Source organism: Fusarium mangiferae, assembly GCF_900044065.1.
Source record: "Fusarium mangiferae strain MRC7560 genome assembly, contig: FMAN_scaffold003, whole genome shotgun sequence".
NCBI lineage: Eukaryota > Fungi > Ascomycota > Sordariomycetes > Hypocreales > Nectriaceae > Fusarium > Fusarium mangiferae.
Genome location: NW_024573923.1, coordinates 553620 through 570258, shown reverse-complemented (window position 1 = coordinate 570258; position 16639 = coordinate 553620). Strand labels below are relative to the sequence as shown.

Below are 16639 nucleotides of genomic sequence, written 5' to 3'. Positions count from 1 at the left end.
CCAACAGAGCTTCGCATCATAGTAATCAATTTCTCCCTTAACCCGCTGTAACATCTCACGATTTCAGGAAATCCGACTTATTTCTCTCTCCTGTCAGCAATGGGTTAGAGATCATAGCATAAAATCGATCGCAATGTCGTCCTCGTCGTATTCCTCACTACTGCCTCGCGATCCAGTCTATGGATTTCCACCGGAATCTTTCGACCCCTCCCTTCTTCCTGATGTCGACACTGAATTCGTCGATACGCAAGACTTGGAAGCCTTTGAGAAGGCGCTCCAGGCTCCTGATCCGCTTCAGAGTCCAGCCGATGAAAACGGTGCTCGGTCGCCACGCAGCCCGAGTTCGTTCAGTGTGACAAAGAGGCCTTCGCAGGTCGAATCTGGCCTTGCGGATGATGTAGCTGCTGTCGCTGCCGCCGCGGACGCTGCTTCTGGAGATCTTCCTGTTCCGCCGACACCAAGTCAAGGGACTTTTATCACGGCGCAGAACGATTGGGCGCCCGTCAACGAAAAGATCTATAGCCGTCGGCGTGGTTCGAGGCGAAGCAAGAGAAAGCGCAGGGGTGGAAAGGGGGCTGTTGAAGGTCTTCTAGGGACCCGCACCAAGGACGAGACTCGAGAGGGATATCTATATCAACTTTCAAAATGGCCTCTGCTTTTCTTCGTGTTTGCGTGGCTGGGCGGACTTGTCGTTGCCTATCTCTCGACAAGACTATACATCTGGGTGTACGAGCATTTTTTCACATGGCGCGGCCAGCGAGAAAGACTCCGACGAAATTTGCGAAATGCGTCGAAGTATGACGATTGGGTAAGCGCCGCAAAGGAGCTCGACAACTACCTTGGCCGACAAACATGGAGGGAAGAGAACGATTTCGCATACTACGATTCCAAGACCGTTCGAAGAGTTTGGGAGCAGATGAAGAAGACAAGATTGCGCGCTGAAGAGCAAGAAAGCAAGGGCGAGAAGGGTGATGGAGGTAAAGCGGTGGATGAGCTGAAGACCTTGATCGAAGCTTGCGTGAAGAATAACTTTGTTGGCGTTGAGAACGCAAGGTTGTACAGCCAAACGTACTATGGAACCAAGAATCTGGTACAGAATTTCCTCGATGAAGGTGAGTTCCTAATGCCCCAGCTAGAGACTCCAAGATTCTAACCTGAAGCAGAGGAGAAGTGCATCAAATTTCTTATAAACACCAAACAACTTGAGATGGAGCAGAAGCGAGTTCTGTTCAAGCACGTCTATGCGAACTACGGAAGAACAGCTCTCTGTCTCTCGGGAGGCGCAGCCTTTGCCTACTATCACATTGGTGTTGTCCGAGCTTTGCTCGATGCGGATCTGCTCCCAGATGTCATTACAGGTACCAGTGGTGGTGCTCTAGTAGCTGCTTTGGTGGCCACTCGAACGAATGATGAGCTTAAGCAACTTCTTGTGCCAGCGCTTTCTGAGCGGATCAACGCCTGCCGCGAACCATTTACAGTCTGGATTCCTCGATGGTGGAAGACTGGAGCTCGTTTTGACTCCGTTGACTGGGCGCGACGATGCGGCTGGTGGACACATGGCTCCTTGACATTCCGAGAAGCTTATGAACGAACAGGTCGCATTCTCAATGTTACCTGTGTGCCAGCTGACCCCCATTCGCCGACGATTCTTTGCAACTACCTTACAAGCCCCGATTGTGTTATCTGGTCGGCGGTGTTGGCATCGGCCGCTGTACCCGGAATTATCAACCCTGTCGTCCTCATGATGAAGACTCGAGACGGTTCGCTAGAGCCGTACTCTTTTGGCCACAAGTGGAAAGATGGCAGTTTGCGGACAGATATTCCCATCAAGGCCTTGAACACACACTTCAACGTCAACTTTACAATTGTCAGCCAAGTCAACCCACACATCAATCTTTTCTTTTTCTCTTCTCGAGGCTCAGTTGGTCACCCAGTCACCCATCGCAAGGGGCGTGGATGGCGAGGTGGCTACCTGATGTCCGCGTTTGAGCACTATCTCAAACTGGATATGAACAAGTGGCTCAAGTTTATCCGCCATGCCGAGTTGTTGCCCCGGCCTCTTGGTCAAGACTGGAGTCAGCTTTGGCTTCAACAATTCAGCGGTACTATTACGATTTGGCCAAAGTCGAGGATTTCAGACTTCTGGCGCATTCTATCAGATCCCGATCCCCATCGACTATCCCGTATGATTCACGAAGGAAAGCAAAGTGCTTTCCCCAAGCTCAAGTTTATTGAGAACAGACTCAAGATTGAGCGACTGGTTGAACGTGGACGGTCTGATTCAAGACCATGGGTGCGTCGGGGTAGCATTCAAACTATTCTCAGCGAAGAGGATATCAGAAACATTCTGGCGGAGGAGATGGGCAATGGTGCAACTACAGAGGACGAGACCGACGTGGAAGATCTCAGTGGTCTCGGTCTTGGTATGACGACACTCGACGAGAACACTCTTTACGAGGAGCCCGGAGAGAAGAGTGACTCGGAGGTTAGCGGTTGAGCTGAGTATCGTGTAAGATGGATGGGAGTGGATATAATACGAGCAACATTGGATGTCTCTAGATTTGTAGCATAGCTTCAAGGTTGCTTTATAGGTTTGGGTCTGAAAATTGGATTGGGACTGGGAGGAGCAAGTAGATCATTTATCATTATAAGCGTCTTTAATATACATCAAGCGTTTCATTTGTCAAATTATATGGCCGGATGGTCTTGATCCTATTCAAGTAATATATAATTCAGTTGCTCCGTTCTGTTAGTTGGGCTCGAAATAGAATAGAGTTGGGATTGGCGCTAGAAGGTCATAAACTGCAGGGCTGAGTGCACTAAGAAACAGTGGCTGTCCTTTCTAAAATTGTTTAGGTCCAGTAGCTAGGGTCCTCTGTGCTGAGAACACGGTGGCGCGTACGGCAAAGGAGCCATTCAGTGCAGGCGGCAAGTGGGGAGTGAGATAATCCGATCACCGGCAGCCGTCAACCCGCCCGCTTCCTACTCCAACCCAAGGTCGACCATGGGAAATGCGCTGCGTGGCCGTAACTCGTTAGTAGTAGACGACAGTTGGACTCTCCACGACACCAGCACTTTTCTTCAACTTTACATTCTCACACCAACAAGCACAATATTATCTGCCAGTAAAATACACTCTTTTGGGGCAGAGAACTTGTTCTTGATTTTGTAAAGAGCGTTCTCTTTATTTTATCTTTTGTGTGTCTTTGTTTCTATCGTCTTCTATACATTGATTGATCGGTCGCCTCGACTTGTGGGCTACGTTTCCCCTCGAGCTTGCTTTGAGAGTAGCCCTGGGGCTCTCTTCAACCCGTCGAGATGAGTTCCGACTACTCTTATGACGAGCAGGTAAGAATGGGCAATGTCTCTATGCTTCGACACCGGCTAACTCGAACCAACAGGGCCAGTTCTTCCCCTTCTTTATCCTGACCCTCACTGGCATCGTCACTGTTCCCCTTACCTACACACTCCTTCGCCCGAACCGCGACCAAGATGCGCTTGCGCCACGGATCAAGACCAACTACAAGTCAGAGCATGCGGCTACTGTCGAGTCGCTCAAGTCAGCGCAGAAGCGTAGCCAATGGAGGGTCAAACGGGTTATCTTCGTGATAATCGGCTGGGCCCTCATGGCTGGCATGGCCTACCTGATCATGGTTACCCAGCGAACTGTCCCAAAGCTTTGGAACCCTTATGATATTCTAGGCATCTCAGAGGTAAGCTTCGCGACAACAATTTCGTGCTCAAGTGACATTGCTGACACAACACTACAGTCTCTCAATGAGAAGCAAATCAAGTCGCACTACAAGCGACTCTCCCTCAAGTTCCACCCCGACAAGGTTCGACCTGACCCAGCCAAGAACGAGACTGTTGAATCCCTCAACAACTTCTACGTCGAACTCACCAAGGCCTATCAAGCGCTCACCGACGAAGACGTCCGCAACAACTACATCCAGTATGGCCATCCCGATGGAAAGCAGAGCTTTAGCATGGGAATTGCTCTTCCTCAGTTTATGGTCTCCGACGGCAACGGCAAGTATGTCGTTCTTCTGTACACTATGCTTCTTGGAGTTCTTCTGCCCTGGCTCGTTGGATCATGGTGGTATGGTACCAAGAGGATGTCAAAAGAAGGTGTCCTGATGGAGAGCGCCAACAACCTGTTCCGACAATACGACGACGAAATCGAGGAGGGCGGCATCATCACTGCTCTCAGCGCTGGCAAGGAGTTCGAGGACATCCTGAAGGGCGATAAGGGCGAATCTGGTCTTTCCAAGATCGAGTCACGAATCACAGCTGAAAGTGAGGTCGGGCCTACTGCTTCTGGCATGTCGCTCAAGGACAAGGAGGCTCTCGAGGATCTTGACAACGGTGTTCGACGAAAGGCCCTCGCCCTTCTCTGGGCTTACCTCGGCCGTGTTGAGCTCGACGACCCTGCTCTGACCAAGGCCAAGTTCCAAGTTGGCCCCATTGCCCGCGCACTCAACCAGTCCTTCAACGCCATCACTCTCGCCTACGGAAACATTGGTCCTATTGCCAACTCGTTCTACACCAGCCAGAACTTGATCCAAGCTGTTGCACCCCATGCCTCTCCTCTTCTCCAGCTTCCCCACATCACTCCCGAGATCGCTCGTGCTATCGAAGGTGACTCTAAGACACACATGCCTGTCCACCGATTTATGGATCGACCAGACGCACAGCGCAGACAGCTTGCTGTTGGAAAGGGCCTCCTGACTGAGGAGCAGTACCAGACCGCGATTGGTGTCGCTAAGCAGATTCCCTTCTTCCGTGTATCCAGGGCCTTCTTCAAGGTTACTGGCGAGCGCTTTATTATCCCCTCGTCACTGGTTTCTCTGGTCATCAAGGGCCGCTTCATTCCTCCTGGTACTGAGAACATTCCCCCTGTCAACGAGCTGGATCTCGAGGACATTGACCCGGCCGAGGACGATATCGAGGCTATCAACGGACGCAAGAAGAAGACGATCAAGGGCCCTGACGGCAAGCTTATTCCTATCGAGGAGGAGTCAATCCTGCCCCCTCTGACACACGCCCCCTACTATGCCCGTGATCACTCTCCTCAATGGCACGCTTTCCTTAGCGACTCCAAGCAAGGCAAGATGGCTGTTCCTCCTTTCCACTTCGCCAAGTTCGACCAGCCTATTATCGATGATGAGGGCAAGCCTACTTTCAACATGCAGACTCTCAAGGCTCAATTCGCTGCACCTCCTCAAGCTGGTCACTACACCTTTGTTTTGCATGTTATCTGCGACTCCTATGTTGGCTTCGATACCAAGATGGAAGTAACTTTGGTAGTTGAGGAAGCAAGCAAAGCAGCCGAGATGCAAGCCGAGGACGAGATCAGTGAGCCTGAAGAGGGTAAGTCTCAACTGCAAATCAAATTATTGAATGTTCCTGCTAACAACCTTTCAGATTCCCTCGCTGGACAGATGCACGTTCTCAAGACTGGTCAAACCCCCAAGACCCGTAGAAGGGATTCTGACGACTCTGAGGATGAGAGTGGGACAGATGAGGAAGAGGATGACACCAGTGCAACAAATACCGATACTGAGGACGAGTCATAACGGCCTACCAGTCTCTCTTTGTGGATATAAAAAAAGTACTGTAATCACTAAATCATGATCGAAACCCCTCTCAGGAGCATGATGTGTGTATACGGAAGCGATATAATCCTTGTGTATGTATGTATTAGGAAGGGAGGGAGTCTGGAGGAAGATGACAAACACTTTAAAGCTTGGGCATTTGTTTCTCCATTCAGAAACAAGTTAGGAGTTTAGGGGTTTCTTTAAGGCACACACTCAGTATATAACCCTTTCTTGTTGTGCTTCTTCTCATTCAACTTCAAATTATTTCCACAGCCGGCTTGTTTTTCAAGCACCAAGACACCTTTTCCAGTTTCCATCTCAGCCTCCAGTGAGCCAAAACACCCGTATTGGAGCAACTATCGTATAATATAACAAGCGCCCGGATTAACATTCTCGTTCCCCTTTGAAACAGTGCCCGTGAGGCTACGTTCTTGTTTCCATACATTATGTACGCTTATTGTATCGCTTCTTTCAGATTCTCAGATAACCTTTCGGGATATAGACTATGCGTAGTATATAGGGTTCCAAAGACGCAAGACCAGCTTTCGTCTTGCTTGTACGTATCTTTCGAACAGTGGGGTGGCTTCTCAGCATACTCTTACACCACAGACTTCGACACCCTTGCCCTCAATACGAGCGGGACGACCAAAGTACAGGATTGACAATTCACGGATGAACAAAGCATCGGTATCGCTCCAGACGTCGAGGCCCATGCTTTCCACGGCGTGGCTATCTACGCGGATAGCATCGGCATCGTCGGGTTCGGGGTCAGAGTCTGATGGGCGAAGTGGTGCTCTTTCGCCCGAAGCTTGTGACAGACCCTCGTCATCATCGTCATGGTCAGTATATGGCTCATCTTGGCTGTCAGCTAAGTCAGCCAACACTGATAGTATTTGTGTGGTGAGACGGTGGAAATAAGCGATGATAGCAAGCTCAAATCTGGCTTCACCAGAACCATCAGGGGCACGATTGGCGGCGTTGAGAGACCCAAGTGAGTCTGATAATTGTCCCGATCGAGAACCTGGTCGTGGCATAGTCATAGAGGGTCCAAAATCGGCGAGCAGAGAGGCATCGTGAGCTGCCTCCTCTTGCTGTTCCTGACGCAATTGTTCGCCAGCGCTGGCCCACCACATGTAACCGTTGTAAGCAAAAGCTGCCCATGTCAGGGGTTCGACGACCTTTTCCACTGCGTCGTCTCGTGGGTCACGGACAATATGACTTGACTGGGTGGAAAATCTACGCGCAGAGCGCTCCTCTTCGGGAGACTCTGGGACAGCACTAGGGATCTGGCTAGCAGCTGCAATACGGGCAAGACCGTTCTTTAGAGTGGTAAAACGACGAAGATCTCGCTGGGTCGCTTTGATAGGCTGTCCGCGAGGGCATTCGACCACAGGCCAGACTCGCTCTGTGGCATTAGAGGAGTAGTCGGGAGGCAAAGTGACGAGCATATCCCAGAGTGTGTCCTTCATAGCGAGAATGCTGTCAGTGGTGCACGCAATCCAACCAGAGCCTGATTCGTCATCTATCGCGTCTTCGTCATTGCGAGGTCTCTTGGACGCCTCAAAGTCATCCATGAGGAAAGGTATATCATGAACACCAATGGAGAAAAGCGGTCTTAGACGCTGCGTTGAAGCTGATGCTGGAAGTATATCGGTGACAGATAGGGGAATATTGGAAAGAACAGAGAGGTTATATACTAGAAACATTAGTAAAAAGCTACTAGCTGGAGGGATATGACTTACCAAAATCACAAACTTCATGGACTGGTGCATGGCACGATATTAGAATACGCTTCCGCAGTAGAGCAGCGCGGTGTATGGGAAAGATGAGCGGACCAAACTTGTCCAGAAGGCTAGTCAAACTCCAGGCAGGGTGATATGGTGAGAGTTTGTTACCGGGCGGTATTAGAGAGGCGCCGTCGGAAGCTGATCGGTTGCGGCTGTGGGCTTTGCGGGGGAAAGGTGATGAGTTGAGAGACGGAGAGCTCACGGGGGTCTCTCCTGAGAGTCGACGATTGCCATTTCCAGACTTTTCGCGATTAGCAACCCAATATTCCTCGAGTATGCTAGTGTTTTTGCGATCCTCAGCCAGTTTCCTGCTCAACACGTCAGCCAAGTCCATTGCACATGGGGTAGATTGCGTACGCAGCCATCTCCTTGAGTCCTTCAGCATGCCTCCAAGCGCGCCCCAAACGACCATAACTCAGGGGGACTAGAACTCCGACGGCAAACATTCTCGCGTTCCGCGCCTCCTCCTCATCGCAGGGCATGTTAACAAAGGCGCTGAGTCCGGCATGGGCGCTGTCGTGAACGAAGTAGATGAGATCTTCGGAGACTGTGTGCAACCCGGAAGGAAGAGATTTGTATTCGACAAGACCTTCGAGGTCGATACCGGGAGCATTTTGTTTCCAAAGAATTGTATATCCGGCCTTGACGTCGAAGTGGATGAGGAAGAGAGCATCGATGGGAGGACGATCGAGAGGCTGGTTCGAAGGCATGCGGACGGAAAGGGACGGTTGTCCTCGGCGGGAGGAAGCCATGGCGATTGACTATCGAGATGCGCGCATCATATGCCTGGCTGAATGCTGGCAAAGGCGCAGGCGGACTGCGCTTAAATTGAGTTTAAGAGGGGAGAACAGAGTCAAGAGAGGAGATAGGCGAGCAAGCAGGCAAGTGACAAGCGAATTGAAGCGAGTTTCAAAAGTCGAGCCAGAGATTGTTACGGCTTGGACGGGACTGAAATGCAGTGACCGGGGCGGAAATCAAAAGCCAGCGATTCCTGCAATGGGATGAAAGAATCCAAGGAGAACGAGAGAATGAACGGTGATGATAGATCGTGGTGGAGTTGAGTTTGGTCTGGCTTACAGCGGGTTACATTAGGTGCCTACCTACCTGAACTACCTAGCTCGCTACCCTACCTTAGCTCCAGGTAGCTATCGCAACCCGGTAGAGTATCCGATAGGGCCCACGTGATACAGGCATGAATGGCAATGGCAATGCTATGCATGTTCAAGTTGATATACCCTGAGGTAGTGTAAGATTTTACCTCGACAGGACGCATACTATTATAGAAAGAAAGCGTTTTCTGTCAGTTTTGTGTCTCAGACTCAGATGGTACTGTACTACACGGAAGGGAGCCATGAAGAAGGGTGTGGTCGGACAATCCCGTGATCAAAGCCAAGACAGCTGTTTTGTGACTTTATATAATGGATCTATTTTACATTGTTAGAGTGGCTGTTTGCAACTGAGGGGTGTTGATGCCTGGCAATTGACTGTGGAACAAGTATTCGAATGAACAAGTCTGGCTGTTCTAGGCTGCCACATACTCTACATAGAGCTGACATATTGCTCCGTGTAGTTCAATTGTATCAAGTACGCCAAATGATAGAATACTTCAGAATACTTAGGGAGGTACCCAAAATAGGGGCTCTTTTAAAGGAGAGGTATTGTAAAGGCAGTAATGCAGCATTGAAATGATACTGAATTGAATGAGAGTAACAACCAACTTGTTCTTATACTCAAATGGTATAGAACATGATCTCGGAGCGTAGGAGGACTCGGGGGTCTGAAAGTCCACCGAGTTCATCTTTCATCATCATAAGATATTTAGATCTAGTGTTTTCGCCATATCATTTAATTCTTTAGATGGCGTGAGTTATAGATACCTAAGTAGGTATCCCCAACTGTTATGGTCCCAGCCGGATATAAGTTAGCTAACACCCATACAAACCGCTGAGTCAGGCACTGACCCATGCCATCCTCGGTGCCGACTTTCACAAGCCATAAAAACGAACACCCTGTACCTAGGTGCCTGTGACATCACCCAACCAATGACAACCTCCCAATCAAAGACGTTCCCGTCCCGTGTCAACGGCTGTTGAAGAGCATCCATGAAACTACCTAATTAACAACTCAGGTGCCTCTGTAGGAGTGAATGTGATCGGTCTGATTACCTATATCTGTACATTAATCCCTCATCCTCTATATAGATCAATACTGTAAATCTAGTCAGTGTTTAGTCCAAGGCATGGAAAGAGAAGGAAGAAGAGACAGAAAAAAAAAGACCCCGCCATCCATCGCTAGAATTGACACTTTTATCGAATCCACTCAACAAACCAACCCCCGCCAAACCAAACCAAACCCAAGTCCATACCCATACCCATACCCATACAGTACAATCCACCAAATATCCATAACCCAGCTGACCTACCCGTAGTCTTTAACCTACCTATAAACTCTACTTCTCCTCTACTGACTGGTGTCTGTCTCGCCTTGTCTCATCACCTCCTCAAGCAGAATCCGCCGTCGCCCATCATGTCCATCTCCAACATCCTCCTCTACTTCCTCCTCGGCTACGCCGCCCTAACAATCTTCTTCTACGCCATGTCCCTCGTCGTTCCAAAAGCCGCCTTCGCCGCCCGCGGCCTCGCCTCCTACATCTCTCTCCTCGCCGTCGCAGCCTACGGAGTCCTCGCCTCCATCTTCCTCACCATCGTAGGAAAGCAGCAGATCGCACAATGGGCTGTCGGCCGCTGCTTTCACCATGTTATGCGCTACACCACCGGCGTCGAGTTCGTCGTCGAGGACCCCGATAATGTCCTCGGCACTACGCGCCCGGCTATCTTTATCGGAAACCACCAGACTGAACTCGATGTTCTCATGCTCGGAATCGTGTTCCCCAAGTACTGCAGTGTTACTGCTAAGGCTTCGCTGAAGAAGGTGCCTTTCCTCGGCTGGTTCATGTCGCTGAGCGGTTCCATTTTCATCGATCGCAAGAACAGCAAGGATGCCCGCGAGGCCATGAAGGGCGCTGCCAGCGAGATTCAGTCCAAGCGACAGAGCGTCTACATGTTCCCCGAGGGTACTCGAAGTTACGCCAAGGAGCCCATGCTGTTGCCTTTCAAGAAGGGTGCTTTCCACCTTGCTGTCCAGGCCGGCGTGCCCATTGTTCCCTGCGTTGTCGCGAACTACAGTCATATCATGCACCCCAAGACTCTCACCTTCAAATCTGGAAAGATCCCCGTCAAGGGTGCGTATAAACCCTCTGTTCACCTGCCCCAAGTATCTAACTGTATGCAGTTCTCAAGCCCATTCCCACCAAGAACCTGACCGCCGCAGACGTTGACGAGCTTACCCGCACGACACGGGAACTCATGCTCAACGAACTCGTCACTCTCACAGAAAAGGCCCGCGGCCAACCCATGGCTGTCCCAGCTTCGCTTGACTCAACAACTGGCAAGAGCTCAGCCATCGATACAAATGGCTCGGCGCACTAAGCGCATCTCACAAAACAAAAAGAAAATATTGAAGAGGAGGGGGAGGAAGACTGGGTAGGATAGGGATAAGGAGTTTGCCATACGGGGAGTCACGTCGGATGCAAAGACTTGAGGCAGCCTTTTGATACCCCCATAGACGCATGCATGAGGCGGCTTGTGCTCGTTAGGTTTACGGGCTTGAGCTCAGCTCGAATGTTTTTATTTACTGTTTCTGCTTTTCGTTACTGGAGCTTGCTTGCTGGCGGATTTGCGCTTGTTTGTTTTACCTAGGATCATGAGGCGGGCTCACAAGATGTTTCCGGAATTTAGTCGCATGACGGAATGAACAGACGTATATACGTTACATATGCATATGTCGATCACTCCCCCGAAGTGTCACGGGAATTCACACGCATACAGATCTGTATGTAACTTGTACACTTTTCGTGTTTCATTCGGTATCGTCTATCATCATCTGCACGCCAAAACCGGAGGATCAGAAACGAGATTCAACTCCAAGATCGCCAGACCTGACCTGCCCTTATATTCCGCCATGCTCCAAGGCCAACCAATTACAAGGAAATATCGCTACACTAAAAACCACACAAGAAATCGATGAAGCCCAGCTTTTGTATATAGCAAATGCACCAACAGGCTTACTCTCTAAGCGCCTGCAGTGCTTGCGTCAGTGATACGACCCTCAGACTCCGGCCCCGTCTTGGTGTTCCCATAGCAGCCGAGCTAGTATGTGTTGCTGTAGGGCTCAAGTCATCTCGCCAGAAACGGAAGATACGCTTCAGATCCCGAGGAATACCTTCTAATACGACTGTTGAGATGGGTACAAAAGGACGGTCCTCCATGCCCGCGGCAAGGATGGCATATTCTTGAGCAAAGTCGAGAGCGTTGCGGAAAGACGAGTATTGCGATTGAGCACGGGCGCCAACAATGATGTACATCTCAAAAAATGCGTCAAGAACATAGATGTGCTCAGGAGAAAGGTCATGCTGGTTGAAGGGAGCGATCTCAAAAACCTGGTGCTCATTAGTACGCCGACAGCTTGAGCCAGTGTGAATCAACATACCTGTTGCCGTGTGTCTGCATCTGAGCAGAAGAGTCTGCTGCAGTACTTGGCATAGTTGGGCTTGAGCCTCCAATGATCAGCCGAGTGAGGCTTTGTTCCGCTCTCAAAAAGTTTCCAAAACGACTCAGACTCATCGCCATCGTCGGCTTCGATCAATTCTCCAGTGAGTGTAAGCTCAATGGCGATAAGTTTCGCCGCACTTAGCTCTGTGACATCGCATCCTCGTCCCTTCCAGATATAGGCCTTACCCTGACTGGTGAGAACATAGACGAATCCTGCGCAGAGACTCGATGGGCTGAAATCACACTCATCGAAAGCGACCTGGCCCTGATAGCGCCGGCCGCAGAGCATGTTGGGTGCCAGTGAGTCGTACTTGTTGCTTGAGCCGCGTCTAATCAAAACAACTCCACCAAGAGCTTGCAAGAATTCCGTTGTCTCCTTGCCTTGCTGCATCTTGACAAGCTTACCGCCCAACGCCTTGGCTTCTTTCTGGACGAAAAGAAGGGCATCGTCAGCAGCCGACTCAGGAACCTGGTCACCAACCCAGAAATAGATCTCTAGGCGCTTCCAGCCAGCCTCGTTTGTAAAGCTGTGGGGAGCAATGTACATCTCTCTCTCAAACAATGTGCGCTCGTTGTGAGCCGAAACAGGTGTCTTCTTGCCCTCTGCGGATATTTGGAACACCTGGAAGCTGAGACTTTGGATCTTCAGGGGGCCTGTTGGTGGTCGGTTTGCAAGAAGCTCTGCGGCATCTACCTTGTACTCAGACCTTGAAGGCTTTGGCCCAAAGAAGTCTGTCAATAGACTAGCAACATCATTGCCCTGGCTTGGGGTCTTTGGTGGTGCGGCCGAAGCTGTTTGTTGAGGCTTGGGGGTCTGCGGGGCTTGAGGAGTCTGTGGTTCCTTAGAAGGGGGCGTTGGCAAGGGACGGGTGGCCGCTCGAGATGGAGTCTTGTTGATTTGTAGAGGAGAAGATCGTCCAGGGTCAGGAAGGGGGCGAGGAGAAGCTCTTGGTGGTGTCTGTGCTGCTGAGGCTTCTGTTCTCTCCCGAGAGGGCTTCGCTGCCAAAGGTGGGGGTTGAGCAGCACCGCCAAACATGGCCCTCGCGTTCTTTAGAGAGACAACAGGGTCACTATCAACCTTTGTTGGGGACGAGGGCTCAGGCTCAGGCAGTGACCTTTGGAACATCTTAACAGGAGACCGAGAGCCTGTTCGCTGATGTGTCAGGCGGATTGGCTCCTTCGCAGGTTCTGGCGTGCCGTTTGATGACGGGCGATCCATGAATCGAGACATGCGGTTGTTGTCAAGTTTCTTAGGTGAGCCAGGCTGTGAAGAGGCGTCACCGGTCTTTTGGATCCTTAGTGGTGAGGGATAATCACTTGGAAGGAATTCACTCTTGGGAGTCTGTCTGGACGAGAACGAGGATGTCTGCGCATCACGATTCTGGAATCGTCGAGGTTCATCCTCTTGAGGCTTGATAGGCGTGGGCTTTGTGGGTGTAGGCTTTCCTCGTATGGCAGCTTTGGCAGCAACTTGCTGTTGAATAGAAAGGGGGGCAGTGGTTGACTCCTCCACCTTCTGGGCAGGAGGTGTCTGTTCTGCTAGCTTCTCCCTGGCAGGTTCAACGGGTTTCGGTGCAGCAGGTTTGGGCTTTTCTTGAACAGGTTTTGCTTCAGCTGCTGGTGCTGCAGAGACTGCTTTAGGGGCAGCTGAAGTCGGGGCCTTTCTTCTGGGACCTCGTGCTCGACCCTTAGTCATATGTGTCAGCTGCGGGCCCGGAGCAGAAGGTTCTGTAACTGTTTCGGAGGAAGCTCCCTTTGAATCAGACTCATCTGAGGTCTTTCCCCCGTTAGCGGCCATGGGTGGCGGTCCTCGTGCAAGCATGCCGGCAAGGGCCGGGTTGAACCGTCCAGCGAGCTTACCTCCTACACGTCCCTGTAGTCTAGCAGGTGAGCTCGTTTCCTTGTGCAGGCCTGGCAAGGCCCGCGGTTCCTCCGGTTTCGCGCTAGATTCGGTAACTACTCGCTTTAGACCCTCGTCAGCGGGTTCTGGGGCGGATTCAGGAGCGGGCTTGGGCGAAGAAAGGGTCTGGCTGGGTATCCTCTTAGGGCCTGGTGTCGGCTTGGGCGAACTTGGCTTACTCGGTGTAGATGGTGACTTCAGTTCAGCCATAGACTTTCTCTTTGCCATCTCAGCCCTTCTGGCAAGGCCCTCTGGTAGTGGCGAATCGTTCGTGGGAGTGCTGCTCCTTGAGATACCCTTACCCTCGACCTGTGCTTTCTTAAAGTCATCCTTCTTCTTCAGAATAGCCTCCTTGAATTCATCCACTCTCTCTGTCTTCTTTGGGCCACCTGTCTGGCTGAGGGAAGCTTTGCCCTTAAGAATGTTATCTTTCAGCTCATCAGGAGCCACATAGTTCTGTGTCTTGGTTCTGCGAAGAGTGCCAAAGACGTTCTTGAACTCAGGTTCTTGGGCCTTGGGCGCTTCTGACCCTGTTGGTCGATGCCTCAAGGAACTGCGGAAGTCCTTCTTTGGGGGTGTCTCGGGCTTAGGTTTAGGCACAGGCGCGAAGGGTTTTACTTCTCTGGGGCTTATGACCGGCTCATCCTTGGCAGGCCCTGACGCCTTCTTCTCCTCTTCGGTGAGTTCAGGGTCCGGGACTGGCTCAGGATCAGGGGCGGGTTCAGCCTCAACCTTGGCAGCCTTGTCCTCAGTTGGAGTTCCAGGCTCAAGCTTAGGGGCACTCTTAGAAATGCTCAAACTGGCACCGTGGTTGTAGGGCCGGTTACCACCAGGTGGAGGAGAGTAGATGCCACCAAGGCCAGTAGTATTGGTCTTTGTAGCAGTTCCCATAGGCGTAGACCTCATAAGTCCTCCGATACTAACTTGGTGCTTATGAGAAATAGACCCTGGGCGAGGCCGTGTAGTTCCTTCAGCGCCGGGAACACCTCCCTTGTTCTTGTTCAGCTCTGCCATCCAAGCTGGCTGGGATGAACTCGATTTGTGGTGAGTCTTGGGTGACTCGGGTGGCTTATTCAAAGCACTCTCAAGCCAACTTGACTTAGTAGGGCTCCACCTTCGAGGATCCATAGTCTTGGAAGGGCTGGTAGGAATTGGTGCTCCCTCCATGGCAGTGTCGATTGTTGGGGCTTTTGGTGTAACCTCGTTATCAGACTCTCCATGTCGAGATGTTGGCCGGCTCGAGTTTGGAGTTGTTGATTCAGGCCGTCCCTTGCTCTGGGGTCGCGCATTTACAGACAGACCGCCCCCTTGGCTCGACTGGATCGAATTGGCGCGGTTCAGACCAGGAGGGCTCGTAACGCTCCATCGCTTAACGCTATCTGATCTCTTCATCATGGCACTCTGGACAAATCCGCCCATACCCTTGGTGGGCGAATTGGATCGCGAATTGGATCGAGTAGGAGATACACGCCCTGGCATGCTTCCGAAGCGGTCTCCCACAGACTTGTCCTCACCGGCGTCAAAGGCTGGAGGATTCAGCGTTGGAGGACTTGCCAACCTCATCTTAGTAGGAGTAGCAGGTTCCTTAGCAGTCTCCTTGACGGGTTCCTCAGCAGGTGGGCTAGGCTTCGGTTGTGTGGCTGTCATGCCTGGTAATTGCGCCTTGACAGAAGCCATGTCCAACCGATCCGTGTCCTCGACTTGGTTCTTTCGATAAGCAGCTGAGTTAGCCCCACGGTCGGCTGTCTGGCGAAACCATGAGGGGTCTTTGGATCCAAGGGCATTGGCAATCTGGTCCTTCGAGAAAGTCTGCTCAGTGGCTGAAGCTGGAGCCGGGGAAGACTCCTGCGACCCAATGAACGACCGCTGGGTCGCATTTTGGGTTGCGAGCATGCTCAACGGGCGTGCAGAGCCGCTGCGGGAGTTAGGTCGCCGCTGCCATGATAATGTAGAGTAACGGGTGGGTGTAGTCGCGGGCTTGGTATCGACATCAATAGGAGACTCGTTCTCCTTGGTCGGAGAAGAGCTGACATCCATTGGAGCTTCGGCCTTTGCTTCAGGCTCAGATGATGGCGAGGCAGCGTCGTCCTTGGACACACCGGGGGAGTCGAGCCTCAATGCCTCGGATAAATGAACGCTACGACGACTCGAACGTGGCGAGGGAGTGTTTGCAGGGGAGGACTTTTGTGGTGAGATTGATCGTGCACGTTCTGTCAGTGGTGATTGTGGTTAGCAAGAGGACACCATCGGTGATTATGTGATTTCAGCATCAATGCATCCCAAAGCCAAGACCAAACCATGAGTAAGCCAGTAAAATAAGAATACAACAAGGGAAAGTAAACAACAGATGTACGACGGAGGATGTTGCCCTGGAAATTAGAATAGGGAAAGCCATCAATGCAAGCAACAAAGCCTCTCGGGTGGGAGTCAAGCTGCAAGCAACAATGGACGCCCAAGCTCCCTCTCTCTTTTTCTTTCTTTGTTTTTTTGGTTATTTTCTCACCTTCACGACGGGCTTGTCTTTCTCGCTTGGCAGCCAAGTATTCTTCAAGCTCACGAGCTCTCGTTTCGTCTTCTTCGATCTGTTGACCACGCAGGCGCTCGACCTGCTCGAGAAATTGGGAGACTTCGTCGGACATGGCTCTGGGGCCTTTGGGACATGACACGGAAGGGGGTGGGTGTTTTAGAAGAAAGACGGCGCAGCGTGGGCCCTTGGCTTTGATGGATAACACACACAGTAAGCGC

At 51.3% G+C, this 16639-nt stretch overlaps 5 protein-coding genes across 5 annotated transcripts; 3 read left to right on the top strand and 2 right to left on the bottom strand.

Moving 5' to 3' along the window:
• Positions 1 to 133: 133 nt before the first annotated feature.
• FMAN_04899 (putative lipase 5) lies at positions 134 to 2497 on the top strand (the record flags this gene model as incomplete). The annotated part of the gene is made up of 2 exons (XM_041828339.1): positions 134 to 1112; positions 1164 to 2497. The coding sequence occupies 2 exons, from the start codon at positions 134 to 136 to the stop codon at positions 2495 to 2497; spliced, it is 2313 nt and encodes a 770-aa protein (XP_041679212.1).
• Positions 2498 to 3318: 821 nt separating this feature from the next.
• On the top strand, positions 3319 to 5576 carry FMAN_04900 (uncharacterized protein; the record flags this gene model as incomplete). The annotated part of the gene is made up of 4 exons (XM_041828338.1): positions 3319 to 3348; positions 3402 to 3713; positions 3771 to 5370; positions 5425 to 5576. The coding sequence occupies 4 exons, from the start codon at positions 3319 to 3321 to the stop codon at positions 5574 to 5576; spliced, it is 2094 nt and encodes a 697-aa protein (XP_041679211.1).
• Positions 5577 to 6184: 608 nt separating this feature from the next.
• Positions 6185 to 8136, bottom strand: FMAN_04901 (uncharacterized protein; the record flags this gene model as incomplete). Its single annotated transcript, XM_041828337.1, has 3 exons — positions 6185 to 7293; positions 7340 to 7692; positions 7742 to 8136. 3 exons carry the CDS (start codon positions 8134 to 8136, stop codon positions 6185 to 6187), a joined length of 1857 nt encoding a protein of 618 aa, XP_041679210.1.
• Positions 8137 to 9910: 1774 nt separating this feature from the next.
• Positions 9911 to 10872, top strand: FMAN_04902 (uncharacterized protein; the record flags this gene model as incomplete). The annotated part of the gene is made up of 2 exons (XM_041828336.1): positions 9911 to 10625; positions 10676 to 10872. The coding sequence occupies 2 exons, from the start codon at positions 9911 to 9913 to the stop codon at positions 10870 to 10872; spliced, it is 912 nt and encodes a 303-aa protein (XP_041679209.1).
• Positions 10873 to 11507: 635 nt separating this feature from the next.
• Positions 11508 to 16533, bottom strand: FMAN_04903 (uncharacterized protein; the record flags this gene model as incomplete). Its single annotated transcript, XM_041828335.1, has 3 exons — positions 11508 to 11882; positions 11933 to 16104; positions 16398 to 16533. The coding sequence occupies 3 exons, from the start codon at positions 16531 to 16533 to the stop codon at positions 11508 to 11510; spliced, it is 4683 nt and encodes a 1560-aa protein (XP_041679208.1).
• Between the last annotated feature and the right edge of the window lie 106 nt (positions 16534 to 16639).